A 16,428-nucleotide genomic window follows, 5' to 3' on the forward strand; every position below is an offset into this window, starting at 1 on the left:
GAACAGAACAGCTACCTTAGAACACGTGGAACGCTTCATGTCCAAAAGCTTCCTCCAAAGCAGAAAATATCATGTGACTTTGACCAAAACAGCTTGCCAAAAAACAGTCACAGAATTACAGGAGCCGTGTGAATTAACTCAAGATAAAAGATATGGCAATGATAATATTTTTTTTGATAAAAGGCAACTAAATTTTGACTACAAACAAATTGCTTGATATTCAATGACTTGGCCCAATAGCCCTGGCTTTCCATGTCTGCAATAGAATTAAGATTCCATGATGATGACCTGGGGGAACCCTGAAAAAGTTCTTCCAAGGTCTCAGATGGTTATCTAAAAAGCCCTTCACATGAGAGTCCCACTGTCTTCAGCTAGTTTTACTAAGGCATCATTAGAAAAGTTACCCGACCACAAGACTGAAATTTCACAGCTAGGCCTATACACTCCGTCCAGAACTAGTCAAATAGCAATGAGAGAAGCTTCTTTAGGTAACATGAAAAACAGCCTTAGGAGGTTTCTTGCCCACTCCAGGCACTTTTACGATGTTACGGAGAAAGACTAAAAGTTCCTGTCCGACAAAAACAGCTACAGGCAGGCACACAACAGCAACTCAGCCGACCGGGGTCAGCTCGGAGCCTGGATGTGCCAGTGAGGTGCCACCACTGACCCGTACCGTGGAGGATTCGTTGACCGCGCTCCTCTGCTTGTGGATGTTGCTGTAGAGCTTGAGCAGGCTCTCCGGGGCCCTCTCCCCAGCCGTCAGGGGCCTCACCCGGCTTGGCCCGAACGCCCGCAACAGTCGCTGGGTGTCAATGGTGGACAGACTGGTCTCCGTGGAGATGCTGTCTCTCTCTGCCGGGCAGCGCTCGAGTCTCTCCGGCTCGTCCACCTCCCCCTCCTCTTCCTCTGGCGCGTGGCTGGACGACGGAGTTTCCGACTCTGCCCATGCCAGTCGTGGAGCTCTGCCTCTTTTCTCACTCTCCTCCCTGGCTCCCTTCTTCCTCTCCTCCACTCCAGGTTCTTTTTCCTTCCTCCCTTTCTTCTTGCTCTTCCCCCTCTCTGCTCTCTTGGCCTCCACCCTGGCGTGCTCGGGCTGGTCCTGGCCCTTGGCCTGCGTCTGCGTCTGTGTGCTGACCGATGCGTCCACGGCCTGTTTGGCGGGGGAGTGCGCGATCGTGGAGCCGTGCGTCAGCGAGCTGCTGTTGATGAGCCGCGACAGGCGTTCCAGGCGTTCTAGCAGCGACGTCTCCCTCTCATTGGCCGAACGGCCCTGGTCCCGGCTCCAGCTCTCGCTGAAGCGCTGCCACAGTTGATCCAGGGAGCCGCCAATCTCCCGGGATGTCTGCTCCCTGTGGGCGCGTTCTTCCCGTTCCCGTGGGTGCGGAGGCGCGACTGGCTGGTTCTGGTGTAGGTCAGCAGGGGCGTGCGCTGGGGGGAGGTTTCGCAGTGTGCTGGTGTGGAGCCTCAGGCTGTGCATGCTGAAGTCCATCTTCATGGCCAGCGGCCTGAACTCTTCCTCCCCTGCACGCTCTCCCATCATCTCTTCTTCCTCCTCCTCCTCCCTCCTCCTCCCTGTGACGGTCACCCCGACCCCCTGCTTGCCCACAGGGCCGGCGCGCTCATACCCACTAAAGCCTGAGACGTACAAGAGACAGAAAGGACAAAGACAAGGAGAGAGAAAGAGATAGAGAAGCATTGAGTTCCATAACAGTGGCTGACACATTTATGGCATGATACAATCAGCACATTTGTTCGTTTGTGTGCATGTGTATGTGACTATGTAAGTACGTATTTGTACAGTGTATTTTCTAGCACAATGGCCACTCAAAGACCTTCCCACAAACATAGACAAAATCAAGTCCATGGGCATGTTTATATGAGACTAAGAGTGAGAGAGAGACATTATGCTCCAGTGTTTCCCATAAATTGACTTATTTGTGGAGGCCCACCACAATATCAACATTGACCACCATACAATGATTTTCCAGGTTGTACTAAATTGTGCTTAAATCTGGTTAGCATCATAACCACACTGTGCTAATAGTTAAAAACTGTTGTATTCAAGTTAATTCTGCAAACCAACCACCACAAATGGAATTCAATTCTGTGGGAAACACTGTGCTTTAGTACTTTAGTTTTTCTCTAATCAATTTTTTTCATTATGATCAATATTACTATTATGCATATACCAGTATGTTATTACTATTATTAATATTATTATTATTACTGCTGTTATTTATTGTACTCTTTTTAATGCTTTGGCAATATTGTACAATGCACAGTTATGCCAATAAAGCTCACTGAACTGAATTGAGAGTGAGTGAGTGTTTGTGCACGTACCTCTCTTCTTGCTGTAGATGCCCTCTGTGTGTTTGGGTAAGGCTGGAACAGGCTCCAGGTCTCTGGAGCCCAGGATGTCTACGGTGAAGCGTGGGGGAACTGCATCATCTGAGCCTAACAAAGAAACACACACACACACACGAAAGTCACACACACACAGAAAGTCACACACACACAGAGGATGCAGTCGCAGGCACACAGCTCACTCTTTTACGCATTCAATGACGCTTCTCTGCATTTAGCCTTGTCTCTTTATTTTTGCCCTCAGCCTGTCTGTGTTTGTTTCTCTCTCTCTCCCCCTCTCTTTCTCTCTCGCCCCTCTCCCTCTCCCGTCCTCTCCTCCCTCTCTCTCCCTCTCCATCTAACGTGCTCTCCTCCCACTGTCCTTCCATGGCTCACACAATAGAGATCATGAATAATTCAGCAGTGTGTAAGTGAGGAGCAGCTGCAACCCACAGTGGGAGGGATCACCTTGTTGCTGTGTGTATGTGTATGTGTGTGTGTTGAGTGTGTATTTGACAGGACTCCTCTTATAGAATTAAATTTAATAGGGTCTGGTGAGCTACTTACTGAAACTCTTTAACATCAGGCTAAGGAGGCTACACCGGTTCGCGTTGCGTCTGCCGCAACAATTAACTTCCACTTTAATCAATGGAACTGGTTACACTAGACGTGACGGTGAGGCATACCTTTGAAAAAAATACACTAGTCTTATAAAAGCATTTTTACGCTCTGTAAACGGAGCGCTTCAGTGGCGGACCTGGTGTAGGCCAGGTCTAAGTGGTAGAGAAGATTCTCCAATAAGGTGCAGTGTTATGTTGGCCTTATAAGCTGTACAAATACCTGTGGTGCCATTCGATGGCACATACTTGGTGTTATTACTGGTAACCGGTTTAGTAAACAGGCTTATGAGGTCAGAATGGTTTACTGTCGAAACAGATCCTGTTGTGGTTTGTGAACTGAGCTGACCGAGCTGGCTGGACTGGCCACTGCAGGAACGGCATATCACAATATCTAAGCCTGACAAAAGCCTGTGAGGTTATTTATCAGATACTGTTAATGCAGTCATACAGATGCATGCTGGCAGAGGCAAGCAAGGTAAACAAGGTAAACAGATGTGGCTTGTGGTGAGAAATGGTGTGTGTGTGTGTGTGTGTGTGTGTGTGTGTGTGTATGTGAGTGAGTGTGTTTTACCCGTGTGTGTACTCTCTACGGTGGTGTCCGAGCGGTTGGGGGAGAGCTGGGTGTCAGTCTTGGGGATGTAGAAGAGCTCAGAGCTGCCGTGCGGTTTATATGGCAACAGAATTGGTGGCGGAACTAAAGGACAGAGAGAAGAACGCCTTTTTACGCCCAGTCAACCGTGACCACTGAATGGACACAGGATGGACACTTTAAGGTACATGACAAAACAGACCGGCCAACCGAAGAAGCAAAAGACACAATGGAAGCCAAGCAGATGCAGTGTAAGAGGTTCATTCTTATATTTCAAGATTCATTCGGTCATTCTTACCAGGTGCATAAACAGACATGGGTCGTGGTGAAGGCTGTGTCAGTCTCTGTGGTGGAGTGAAGGATTGTGGGTATCTGCTGCTGGAGCTGATCTGGATAGAGGCTGGGCCTGTGGCACCAAACTGGCTTTTGATTGGCCCCTGCTCTTCAGAGAGCGTCTGACTGGACACCGAGGACTCGGGGGTGGGTCTTAGTGGTTCCGCAACTGGACTGTTTGCTGTGGAGACCACTTTGTGGGTCGGAGTTTCATTTCTAAGGGCTTCCTGATTGGGCAGCCTAATAGAGTCCTCTTGTGGGAAAGACTGGGCTACGAGCGAGGGCCCATCGGTCCAGTTTGTGGACAAGGTCTCGGCAGTCTGGGCCGATCTCACTGCATGGTCCTGGTCCAGCTCCACAGGGGCCATCCCATAATGGGGTTTGTCCAAGCCGTTCTGAACCGGTCTGGGTTTGGGGGAGAGGGTCAGGCGCAGGTGCGTGGACGAGTGGCGCGGGGCCAGGGGTGACTGGTGACCCCAACCCCCGGTGACCTCATCCATCTGACCTTTGACCTGGCACGTCTCCACGGTGTTTGTCTCTCCCTGCCGCTCAGCTTCCTCGGCCCCGGGCTCGTCCGCGTGTGTGTGCGCGTGCGAGAGCGCGTGCTGCGAGAGGGCGTAAACTTCGAGCGCGCTGTGCAGGTGCGGCTCGGCAGTTGAGACGCTACTGTCCGACTCCGTGTCCGAGGGCGGGGGTGTGTGTGTTTGTAAGCGGAGTGTGTGCGTCTGCGTCTGTGTGCTCACGCTGGCGCTCTCGGCCTGCTGCTGCTGCTGGGGGGGCACGTTGGGGGGCAGAGGCGACGGGGAAGGGGTGTGGCGTGCCGTCGCTATGGTGATGGACGTGAGCGGCGAGAGCGAGCGGGACGAGGCCGGAGGTCCGAGCGGGACACCCTCCCTCTGCGCAATCTCCTGCACGCGGGCCTCCAGGTCCGGGCTGACCGCCGGCGGCGAGCCGAGTGCGACTCTGGTGGACGCCAGCAGGTTGCGGCCGGCGCGCTGCAGCTGGTCGGACAGGCGCTCCTCGGCACAGCGCACCGCCAGGAAGCCCTCTGTGCGCTGAGAGGAGGCGGGAGCAGGGCCGGACGTCGCCCCAACGCTGGATGGAGCGCTGCCATCGGAGTCCGTGCTGTACTGGGACTGACACACAAGACAGGTGAAGAGAAGAACCAACAGCGAGAGATAAGACAGGGATGCAGACATAAAAACAAAAGAGACTGAATAAGAGAGTGGATTACATGGTATTTCTTTTCAGAGACTTTTTTGTCAGCTAACTTTTAGCACTAAGTAAACTTCTAACTAGTAAAGAACATAGTTGTACTACTGTAGAAGTTTCGTACCATTCAGGGCATTATTAGTGGGGTAATTTACGAGATAAAAGTTGGTTCCATTACGCCTGCAGAAAGTCATTCGTTTCTGACAGCGCTACTCGACCAGGGTTGGACCAAGGGAAAACAGGTTCTGGGAGGGTGTTTGGCTCGGGGTCATGGTGCAAAGGACCCTAGAGTGAAATTACTCCGAACCATCGCTTTAATATGTTCTTTTTTTTTAGCCATCATGTGCCTAGTATAACATCTTGCCAATGGACTACAGTTGAAAATTAGCCTGCTGGCTAACACTGGCACATTTACAGAAATGTTGATTAATGTGCACTGTCCTTTAAATAAATAAATAAATGAAATGAAACTGCACTTCTTATTACATGTAACAAAGAAAATGCTTCCAGAGTAGTGCTATCAAGAGGTTGTGACATCGTATTACTGCATCTTAGGCTGTGGAAAAGTGTCAATCATTTTGTTTGCACTAAGGGCTGGAGCAATGGCAGTGAGATTATCAGGTAAACATGTGCTGTTTGATTTAGTGTAGTTTCGTTTCACAGATCACACGATACTCTCTAACACCAGGGTGTGAAAAATCCACCAATCATTTCTTAAATTAAAATGAAATACAAATCAAACAAAAGACGTAAGGCAGAATGGAATTGGATTTGTGGAGTTTTGGATCGCATCCACACATTTCAGAAAAACTCAGCTCCAGGTCTTAGCAGCTCCAAAGACAGAAGGAACAACTAAATAAAATATTTATATAACTTTCCATATTCCCAATATAACACATCATCTGTAGATCTGCAAGAGGTCTGCGCTATTGGCTAAACCTTTTTTTAGGACATAAGTCATATGTTGTTCATATCTACCTATATAGGTTTTTAATGTACAAAAAAATGCAAACAGCAAAGTAAAGGGAGTATTCGCCTTATTCACACAGCGGCCATTGTTTAAACCAAAACGAGGCTACAGGGTACACTTACTATATAATTAATGCCACCTACAGGTGAATGCATAGCACATAACAATCCTATGGTTTGTGTACCCTGTAGCCTCGTTTTAGCCGCCAATGGCCGCCATGTGAATAAGGTGAATTGAGAGTGTTCTTGATTGAGATTGAGTGTTCCCGATTGTTCCAAAACAATATTTCAGTACCATCCCTGACCATTGCTGATTAGCAATTGCTGTTCTTTTCTACTGCAGAAATATTGTAGAAAGGCTTTAACTTACACTCTTATTTAATTACTTCAGGCCAAAAGTGTTTAAAGGGGGGATTTTTTCCCCTTGTTAATATGCAATTCAACACCAAGTAAAATCTATAAAATCAAGTTTGCAAGACTTCATGGTGGCTAGTTGCACCAGGTATAGGGAAGATGTCTTGAAGTGTACGATATGGCGGTCTTCTGATTGTTGGCGTGCTAAAACATTTTCCTATTGCATCCATAAACACTTTTCTTGCAGCAAACCGCACATAAGCAAACCCCTGGCACTTTAATTTCTTTACACCATGGCTTGTTAGTTCTCCCCCGTTTCCAAAAGCCGCCCATCTCCATTTATTTTTTAACTTTTGACACCTGTGCCTTCCTTTAGCAACAACGCATCCATGACAGCTAGTGGCCTTGCCAAATAGACGCACACAAATCATGACGCTAATATGCGAGGTTCTGGTAGGCCTACTGGTTATGGATTTTGTGCTATAAATTAATAATAGCAAAGTTTTAAGTTGACTTTTAGTTGCATGGTTATTTTTTGTCAACATACACTCACAACCTACTGTCGTTAAAAGTGAGGCCTAAGCAAAATAGGCTACAAGGCTGTCTGTGCGTCACAAACACGACTGACCCCCTTACTCAACAGTTCGCGATGATGACAATATTATTATTATTATTTTATGTTAACACGCTCAGTCAAAACCTTCTGTCGCAAATTGTGAAAAACATTGTTGTACATGTCATAACAGACGGGATAATAAATTGCATAGGCTACGGTTTATATTGTGTCGCTTTACACATAATGTTAGTTGCATTGATTAAAAACTGTAACAATAATAGTACATCGGGTGGCATAGCAGGCTCTGTTCAAGTCATAGGTGACACCCAAAATGAATGACCTCCCCTGACAAGAGTTCGCGATAGTAAGAAATGGTCTACATCAGTGTTTTTCAACCTTTTTTGTGCCACGGCACACTTTTGACACTTAAAATGTCCCACGGCACACTAACATCCTGTGTAAAGAAAAAATAAACATACCAAAGCCTAAAATTTCAAATAATACACAGATATAGCCTTATTATGGCTTCTATGCAAGACCTGCTCAATAAAACAAGCGCCCTCTGTTTCATTTGTAGGTGACTATATCTAATTTAATTGTTGTTATGAACTGGATATGTGATGATTCTGTAAATTGGATATGGGGCCCCCGTTGTACAATGCCTGCATACCACAAATAGTGCAATCATACAATCAATGAGAGCATGTGGTTATAAATTCTTTGATGCAATAGTTGCTTTTCTGGACCAGTGAGTGACATTTGGGTAATTTTCTGCGGCACACCTGATGATCTCTCACGGCACACTAGTGTGCCCCGGCACAGTGGTTGAAAAACACTGGTCTACATTGATGCACGGAAAGAACACAGCCTATGCTTTTTCTCCGAATTCGCACGAGCTCACAATATCATATCCAAAAAAGTTATTGGGCAACCTCATCAGCTGTCTCGATTGTGTCACTTTAATCCAACTTTTAGACTGTTAGTCCTCCAGACGTGTTCTTTTTTTTTTTTAAGCAAACGCTACAAAATAAACAAAGCGAAACTCATGGCTGACGTATCTTCTTGAGCGGTCACTGATTGAGACACAGAAAGTTCTCAAGAACACTAAGGTCTTTAAACATTTACCATCACACACATTCAAGTGCAAACCACAACAGACAGTAAAATCACACAGCAAACCACACTGCAGAAACCAAAGGGGCCAAACAGAGCCCTAGGAAACCACTGTGGGCTTTTCCTGAAGTTCACTTTCACTTCAACAGAACCCACTAACCAAGGCAAACATTAAAAGGCAAAGACAGTGCACAACACACAGCACACACACATACTGTGTACACACACACCAGATGTTTATTGACCAGATGTCTCCATGCAAGACATCTCATATGGAAACACACACTGACAAACACTGGGTTACCTTTTAGAGTGAAGGGAAATGATCCAGAACACAGTCTGCTAGCATCAGGAACAAATCTCACATTACAGGCCATTGTCACAACAGGCAGCTGGCAACATAACCGCTGAGCTAAGAAGTTGTGTTACTACCTTTTCTCTAGATAATGGTAACATGCGTCCTTGAATATGACTGTGTGTGTGTGTGTGTGGTTAGCTGTGGTTAACTGTGTATGTAGCCTATCTGTGCTAAGTCAGTTTGATTGCAGTCAAGGTCAAGTTGATGGCCAAACTAAACAAAGATAAAATATAAATAAATGAAATATAAATAAACAAAAAAAAATCAAACAAATGAAGTGGAACAAGCTAAACTTTTCACTTCCTAATTTGTCAATGATGCCCTTAGAGTCTTATGTACACACACATCCGCACAAGAGTTATGAAACTAGGATGTAGGTTTGTGGTTAAATCCACTGACTGTGACCCATGTACACATCCTGTGAATTGTCACATGATTGCGTGTGTGTGTGTGTGAGTGTGTGGGTGTGTGTCTGAATCTGAGCCATTACCTTAGTGTGCTGCAGTAGCTCTCTCTTGATCTCCTCAACCCTCTGCCTGTCCTCTGTGTTCAGGTGCAGCGCTTCACACCTCTGGCCAGACGCCTTTAGCAAAATCCACTCTGACAGAGTAGAAACAGGAAAATTTCAGGTTTGTGCAGCACCAAAAAACATCAGTAGGCCTATGTTCCAAACATGTAGTATGTAGTATGTAGGACTATACTGTATTCAGGGATAAACTCTGTCATCAGCTTGAGGAGATAAGGAAGATCATGCAACAATACCCACCAGCCATTAAGTGATCTTTGCTCACCTCTCGCTCTGCTCTCATCTGTATCCGTTGTGCTTGCCCGGCTGGTCACCATGGACACGGGTGACTCTTCGTGCAGCAGCCTAGCAACCCTGGCGCTCAGCGACCCTTCACTGACCTCGCTGCTGTCGCTCACACTGGCCTGCTCCACGCCCGCGTGACTTGGCGCGGGGCTAGGCTCTTCCGGACCAATCGATGAGCTCGCTGCCTCCTCTTCTTCTTCCTGTTCCTGAGGAGTCGGGGCAGGGGCCTGCGCAGCTGGCAGAACTGCGGGAGCCGCCCTGTCAGGGTCAGTAGCGCTACAGCCTTCAGGCTCTGCTCTCCTGACCGCATGGGACTTGAGTCCCGTCTCCCTGATTCCAGGCACACAGGATAGGTCAGCGGGAGCCTGAGCGGTCGCCCCAAGCGACCTGCTCGGCTCGGACGATGAGACGGAGCTGTCCCTCAGCATGGAGTCCGACGAGGAGCGCGCCCAGAGCTGCGAGGAGCCGAATGTGTCGTTGGTGAAGCCGGGCTCCTCCATCTTCCTCCGCAGCGACTGCAGCAGCGAGGAGTCCGAGCCCGACGAGGTGGTCAGGGAGGACTTGAGGGAGAGCACACTCTCCGCCCGCCCCAGCAGCTGCCGGATCTCCTGCAGGGTCCTAGAGCCCACCAGCCAATCCTCCGCCTGCTGCTGCTGTGGTTGGTCCCGCCTGGGGCTCCTCTGGGGCAGCTGGGGCAGCTGCGCCTCCTGGGGTCCTGGGGCCTCCTCTCTGGGCTGGGGAGGCTGGAGGGGAGGTGCTGTGGCCGACTCCTGCCCTGATCCAGAGGGCATCTGGTGAGTTGGCGCCAGAGACGGGAGAGATGCAGCCGATGAGCCAGGGGATTCTGGTGGCGTGTGAGAAGAACTCCTCGTCATCCGTATGCTGCCCTGACTGGGCGGCCGGTCCTGGTCGGAGAGGTGCATTATGGGCCGGCCTGTGCTGAGGGGCAGTGAGCCGCTGGAGCCTTGAGAGAGCCGAGAAAACTCCCCTTTATCAGGAGGACTCTCACCTAATAGAGGAGCAAGTAAGACAATGCAGTGGGATTAACTCAGTCAAATTCTACTATACAGCATATATCCTTTTGAGAGATACATTATGAAGTTAGAATATTTTCCAATCATTTTCATATTTGTCTCAATACCATGTCAACTTTTTCAAAAGTCTGTGTGCTTTACAAACACACCTGAGCACATAATTTAACCTTTGATGCAAAATGCACTACAATCAGCCATCAAAACCCCTCATATTTCCCATAAAAGAGGCTCATGCCACCATAACATGTGCTGCTGTCTACCAGTCAGTGTACAGTGAACTAAAAAACAATCTGTTACAGTAACAGAAACATGGAGCACAATTTATCCACTCCCACAAATATTTTAAGGGTGAAAAAAATATATGAAAACATTTGAATCTAACAAAAATATTTCACATATTTTTAGATATCCATACATTCGGGAAGATTTGGGTGATTTATTGCATTTTGTAATAAAAGCAATGTATCCATTGTGTTCCAATATGGTGAAAGTGATTTGCAAAGGTGACCATTGTATTGAGACACGATATGAGGTGTGAAAATGATTGGAAAAAATGTGTAACTGGGGCTTAGTCCTACCTTCAGATGGCTGAGTGCTCTTGGTAGGAGTGCCTGTAGAACCTTTAATGGTACACAAGTCAGTAGGGGAAAATTCTGGCTCTCTAATTGGTCCTCTAGGAGCAAACGGGGTCAGTATTGTGGATGGTGATTGGTTGATTGCCAGGTTTTTAAGGTAAACCTGCAGTGAAATCCATAGATATGCATACCATTACACCAAATCATCACATTCCCTATCAATTCAAACCAGATTACAATTCGTGCAAACAAGTCTGGGATAATTTGCCCAAAAATCTTACCGGAATCCTATCCTCAATGTTCAGCTCTCTCTCTCTGTTGGGAGTTGATGGCATTGAGGTCCAGTATGGAGCGTAGTTGTCCACCTCCAGACTCATTACTGATGAGGCCCCTCCAAAAGATGCCCTAACACTTCCCTCGCCTTGGAAACTACCCTGTGGGCTGGAGAGGCTGTGGCCTGTGTCGCGGCTTGATGACACGTCGCTGAAGTGGCCCAGGATGATGGCGCTTGACCTCTGGCCGTTCTGACTGGACGGCTCAGCCCTTCCCTGTGGCCCCACTTCCTCCCTGGTTACTGACTCTTCACCACGGGCCGACTGCGGGCCGTTCGTGACGTCACTATGCGCCGCTGCATGGTGCTGGATCGAAGTGACCACAGTTGCCAGGGATGAAGAGTGGGAGTGGGAGCGTCCAGGAGGAGACACAACACCTGCTGCACCTCCTCCTCCACCTCCTCCTGCTGCTGCTGCTCCTCCACCTGGGGGCCCAACCTCCCCTCCAGCGCTGCCCTCAGCTCCAGAGTCCTCCCTGGGCTGGGAGAAGGGCGAGTAGGGGTGATTCCCCGGTGCTGGCTCGGCAATAACGCTCGCGTTAGCGTTAGCATCGACCTCCTGGTCGTCCTCCGCAGGTCCCTGCAGCTCCAGCTCGTCACTGAAGGCCCTATTGCTGCTCTGGTTGGCTCTCCACGCGTCCACCTTCTGCACGTAGCTCAGACTGGGCAGGCTGCCCACCTCGCCTCCCGTCAGTGACCCCCGCGAACCCTGCGACGTGCTGGCCTCCGCCGCACCAACAGGTGGCGTATCGCTCATCCTGGGGCGGGGCAAGATTGACGTGTCCGTCGGCAGCACCGGTGACTGTGAGTAGGATGCGCCGGCACCGGCCAGCAGCACTCCCCTGGCCCGGTTGGGCGCCGTCATGACAACAGACGGCGTGGACTGGAAGGCCGGCTGCGACGTCAGGAACGACGAGTCCACCCCTGTCTGGTTGCCTGACTGCCAGAGGATCCTCTCGCGGTGGCCGCGCTCGATGGAGAAGCCTGTCGCCCCCTGGAGCGCCAGCCTGGTTGACCTGCTGCTTAGCTCGGGTGGAGATCGCTCTTCTGGGCCAGCGTGGGGGCTCCTGGAGGCCACTGCACAACTTTCAGACAACAGCTGCGCGCGCAGGGCGTCGGTGGAGGCGTCCGGCCTGCTGCCCGAAGAGCGAAAAGTGATGTTGGAGATGTCGGCCGTGCGGTTTGCGCGCCCAGAGATGTTGAGGTTGGAAGTGTCGAACAGCTGAGAGGAGGACGAGCGATTTGACGAGCGTCTGTCCACTCGCGTGCCAGGTGCTGGAGTGGGTTGAGGGGAGGCCGACGCGTCCCCTTGAGGGCACTCTCGGACTCCAGGCGGGTTTCTGGAAGGTTCCTCCTCTGTGCTGCCACCTGAGCTGGACCCCCGAAAGATGGCACTTTCGGCAGACCGCACAAGAGAGGACACAGAGGGGCCTGTTTGAAATAGGTCCGAGTTTCTTTGTTGATTCACCGGCACCGTCTGATTGTCAGCAAAGTCTGCTCTGGTCCGACTGAGCCCCGACTGGTTGTGAGTGGTGTCAGTCTGTTTGTGGATGAGTTCTGGTTGGCTAAAAATGGTTTCGGAGGCGGAGGAAACGGCACTACTGCTGCTGACCACACCCACGTCCTTCTCCAGGAGCTCCAGCAAGGTGCGTGCTGGAACGCTGCTGTTCAGAAACGACCCGTCATCATCGTCGTCCTCCTCCTCTCTCCCACGCGGAGCGCTCCTCTCCTCGCCTTCCTCCTCCTCGCCCTCCCCTCGCCTCTCGTAGCCTTGGTCTTCTGCACTGTCTCTCTCATACTCACGTCCCGGTGTAACCTGGTGGCGTTCACCCGGAGACAGGCTGTGCTGAGAGAGAGAACAGCTGCTTCCCTCATCCTCTCCCAGAGGATGCTGCGAAAGAGATGCGTGGCCTAACGTGGTGCTATGAGCCACAGCCGGTGTGCCAAAGCCTGTGGCACCACCAACCAAAGGCATCATGGAGAGTCTCTCAGAGAGGACTGAGAAGTCTGGGGATCCCCTACCACACAGAAACATAAAGAATGCTACAATACTACAACACAACCCTTCAATAAACAAACAAACAAATACAAGGCTATGTAATGATGTGCAATTATATACAATATGGGTCTGAAAACAACAGTTAATTGAAATGATATAGATACTTTTGGAACTTACCTTAGAGGAGCAAACTCAAGATCCGTCTGCTGCATGAGAGTGGAATTCGAGGCATAAAATTTGCCAGTCTTGGCAGGCAAGAGAGTAAGTGCTGGAGACAGCTGACTGTCCTGAAAGTCTGACAAACACAAACACACAAAGAACACTAGTATAGAATTTACTAATATCAAAATGACAGACAGTAAAATACAGCTGAATTAACACTTGATAGGAATCAGATTCATCAGTGACAACAATTCATTTCTTTATTGCAGATATTGTACTGCTTCTATTGTTAGCTAAATAACGTACCTAGCTGCAGTGACTGGGACTGGTCATTGGGGTGATGCAGGCCCCAAGCCCCTCTGCCAGTCTGACCATAGGAGGCGTTATGCTGAGAGAGTTCTTGAGGTGGCAGCTGACTGCTGTCCTCTTCTGCAGGAAGTTGGTACCACTCCTCCATTGTCTGATTATCAGAGAGAGAGAGAGAGAGAGAGAGAGAGAGAGAGAGAGAGAGAGAGAGAGAGAGACAGACAGATGGATGAATTGAGAAAATGTCATTACCTTTACAATCCCATTATTATAGGGTTTGTCAGCATCAAAGGTTTTCAATGCTGCTGTAAGCAACTCCGGCAGATATAGCCTTACTAGTCTAGGACATAATCCAGTTTTCCTGTACCATTCATAAACAAACAGTTGAAGATAAATGGGTGAAGATGATACTAACTAAACTAAAATGCAGTACCAGAAGAATTTAGTCCACCACAAGACGAAGTCTCCATAATTAAATAGGCTAAAGAATATGTAATCTAAAAACAGGTATTCTCATCAATCTCAGCTGAACAAATAATTATTAATATTTACATTTATTCACTTAGATGACGATTTTGTCCAAAGAGACTCACAAAAAGTAAAGAACAATCCACGTACAGTGCGAACAAGAGACAACTGTGTACTATACTATACAACAGAGGAATAGATAAAAGACATAAGAATGACATAGTAAGTGTGTTGGTTGTTGGGTGATAGAAGAGGAGGAAGGCTACTCTTGGGACAGTTGAGTCTTCAAGAGGTTTTTGAAGATAGAGAGCGACGCCCCTGCTCTGGTAGCAACTGGTAGCCCGTTCAACCGTTGGGGAACCACAGATGAGAATAGTTTGGATTGCTGTGAGCATAGCACATGATAACAGACGTAGTCCTGTTTGCATGCCATTGTAAACAAGAGACTTGGTGTGGACTTTTGCCCATCAACAGCCCCCTCTCTCCCGGACAATTGCCTATTAAGGTGTCCATGACCATGGCAACCTTGACAGGGACAAACATCTTGCGGACCCCACGCCCACCCCCCGGACCACTGCACTAGCCCATAGTGTTCTATTATTTATAAATAATTACACTTATACATAGCCATATTCTACTGCTCTTCTTACTATCATCCTGCACATACACTTACTACTCTTATAATGTTCCTGTTTCTGCACTACAATGGTACTTATACCGCACTGCACATAGCTGTACATACGGTACATGGTCTGTATGAACATATCTGTCTATAGGGTTCAGTGTTTCCCATACATTGACTTATTTGTGGCGGCCCACCACAATATCAACATTGACCACCACACAATGATTTTTACAGGTTCTACTAAATTGTGCTTAAATCTGGCTAATGTGTTAAATACTGTTGCATTCAAGTTAATTCTGCAAACCAACCACCACAAATAGAATTAAATTCTGTGGGAAACTCTGGGGTTCATACAGAATATTCATATTTATTCTGTTTTTCTTATAATATATTATGTTAATACACTGCATATATCTATATTATTCTTACTATTCTTAGAATGTTACTGCTACTACACTGCACATTTATGTACATGTTGTTCATACATTGTCCATACTACATAGCCATATTTAATTGATGGAAGGGACAACTGGACCATAACTATCACACTCTGATTATAGATTAATAATTTTGGCTGTCGCTGATAATGTTTATTGTTCAGACATGTCATCTCATGCCTGTCCGGATTACCTGATTTTTCAACATTAAGTGATTTGTATAATTATGCTTAGACCTATTCACTGTCAGGCAATCATCCTCCGACAACTATGCTGGAGAGTGGCTCCCTGTGCACATTGGAAATAACTACAAATCCTGACTATGACTCTATAAGACATTAAGCAATTTTTGATGTGTGCATAAGCGGCAAAGCTCCAGACACAGTATCAAAGAATGTCGAATATTTGAAAGTATGTTAACATAAACTTGCCGCTAGAAAGTTAGCTAATTAGCTTGAGTAGCTAGCAAGCTATCGATAACGTTATAACGTTAGACATTAAGTGAAACGAAACTAACGTTAACATTCACACGGTAATGTTCCAGAAATAAAACACACCAACCATTGCCTACGTTTATAAACGCTTAGTGTTAAAAAGTTACACTGCAATGCCAGAACTAATGTTACCAACCACTTAAAAATGTACCACTTGTTGAGCTGTTCTGTTATGTTAACGTTAACACAAAGTTAGCCAAGCTAAAGTTAGCAACGGATCGCATCACTAGTTTGTTTCAACAAGGCCAGATAAGTTTGATATGAGTCTTTCCCAAACATCGGAAAGAGCAAATGATATGTAGTATTAATTGCAACGACAATTTTGACAACTATTTACATGAGACTTACTCTGTTTATACGCTTCCCATCTCTAGGACTCTCTTCGGGCTCCATGTTGTTGATTAGTGAGTGCGCCTGCGCGCTGCACCGTTGGTATCCAAGTGAGGCTGCTGGTTGCTAGGAAGCAGCAAAGCCCGGAAACTTAGGCGGGAATAAATTAGAACTACACCACACCAGACTCAGATCACACCTTATGGATCACACTGCCCCAAACGGTTAGGAAGACAGAAATGACTTCAAAAAGCACAAATTGAACAGACAATGACATCATTTTATGTGGCCGGGTTTTAAGTTTGACCTATTTCCCCCCAGCTGAAATTATATATTTTCATCATTAATTCGTTTTGAAAAGTTCGTCGGGAGTTTCGCCCCTCGGGGCCAACCTCACCTCTCCCCACCT

General features: G+C 47.8%; 1 protein-coding gene across 3 annotated transcripts in view; it reads right to left on the reverse strand.

Annotated features, from left to right (window-relative positions):
• Positions 1 to 16,249, reverse strand: part of alms1 (ALMS1 centrosome and basal body associated protein) — a 21,334-nt gene extending 5,085 nt beyond the window's left edge. For 2 of the 3 annotated variants that reach the window (XM_042072374.1, XM_042072373.1), the window contains exons 1-11: positions 16,038 to 16,249; positions 13,666 to 13,819; positions 13,375 to 13,492; positions 11,149 to 13,216; positions 10,871 to 11,030; positions 9,239 to 10,267; positions 8,938 to 9,047; positions 3,851 to 5,021; positions 3,535 to 3,657; positions 2,341 to 2,454; positions 674 to 1,635 (exon numbers count right to left, since the gene is read on the reverse strand). In XM_042072374.1, coding sequence (XP_041928308.1) covers positions 674 to 1,635; positions 2,341 to 2,454; positions 3,535 to 3,657; positions 3,851 to 5,021; positions 8,938 to 9,047; positions 9,239 to 10,267; positions 10,871 to 11,030; positions 11,149 to 13,216; positions 13,375 to 13,492; positions 13,666 to 13,819; positions 16,038 to 16,082 — 6,054 coding nt within the window. In that variant the 5' untranslated portion in view covers positions 16,083 to 16,249. The remainder of the gene's footprint in view (positions 1 to 673; positions 1,636 to 2,340; positions 2,455 to 3,534; positions 3,658 to 3,850; positions 5,022 to 8,937; positions 9,048 to 9,238; positions 10,268 to 10,870; positions 11,031 to 11,148; positions 13,217 to 13,374; positions 13,493 to 13,665; positions 13,820 to 16,037) is intronic. The other variant, XM_042072375.1, reaches the window with a different exon arrangement.
• Positions 16,250 to 16,428: the final 179 nt, after the last annotated feature.

Source organism: Alosa sapidissima, chromosome 19 (genome assembly GCF_018492685.1).
Source record: "Alosa sapidissima isolate fAloSap1 chromosome 19, fAloSap1.pri, whole genome shotgun sequence".
Lineage (NCBI taxonomy): Eukaryota > Metazoa > Chordata > Actinopteri > Clupeiformes > Clupeidae > Alosa > Alosa sapidissima.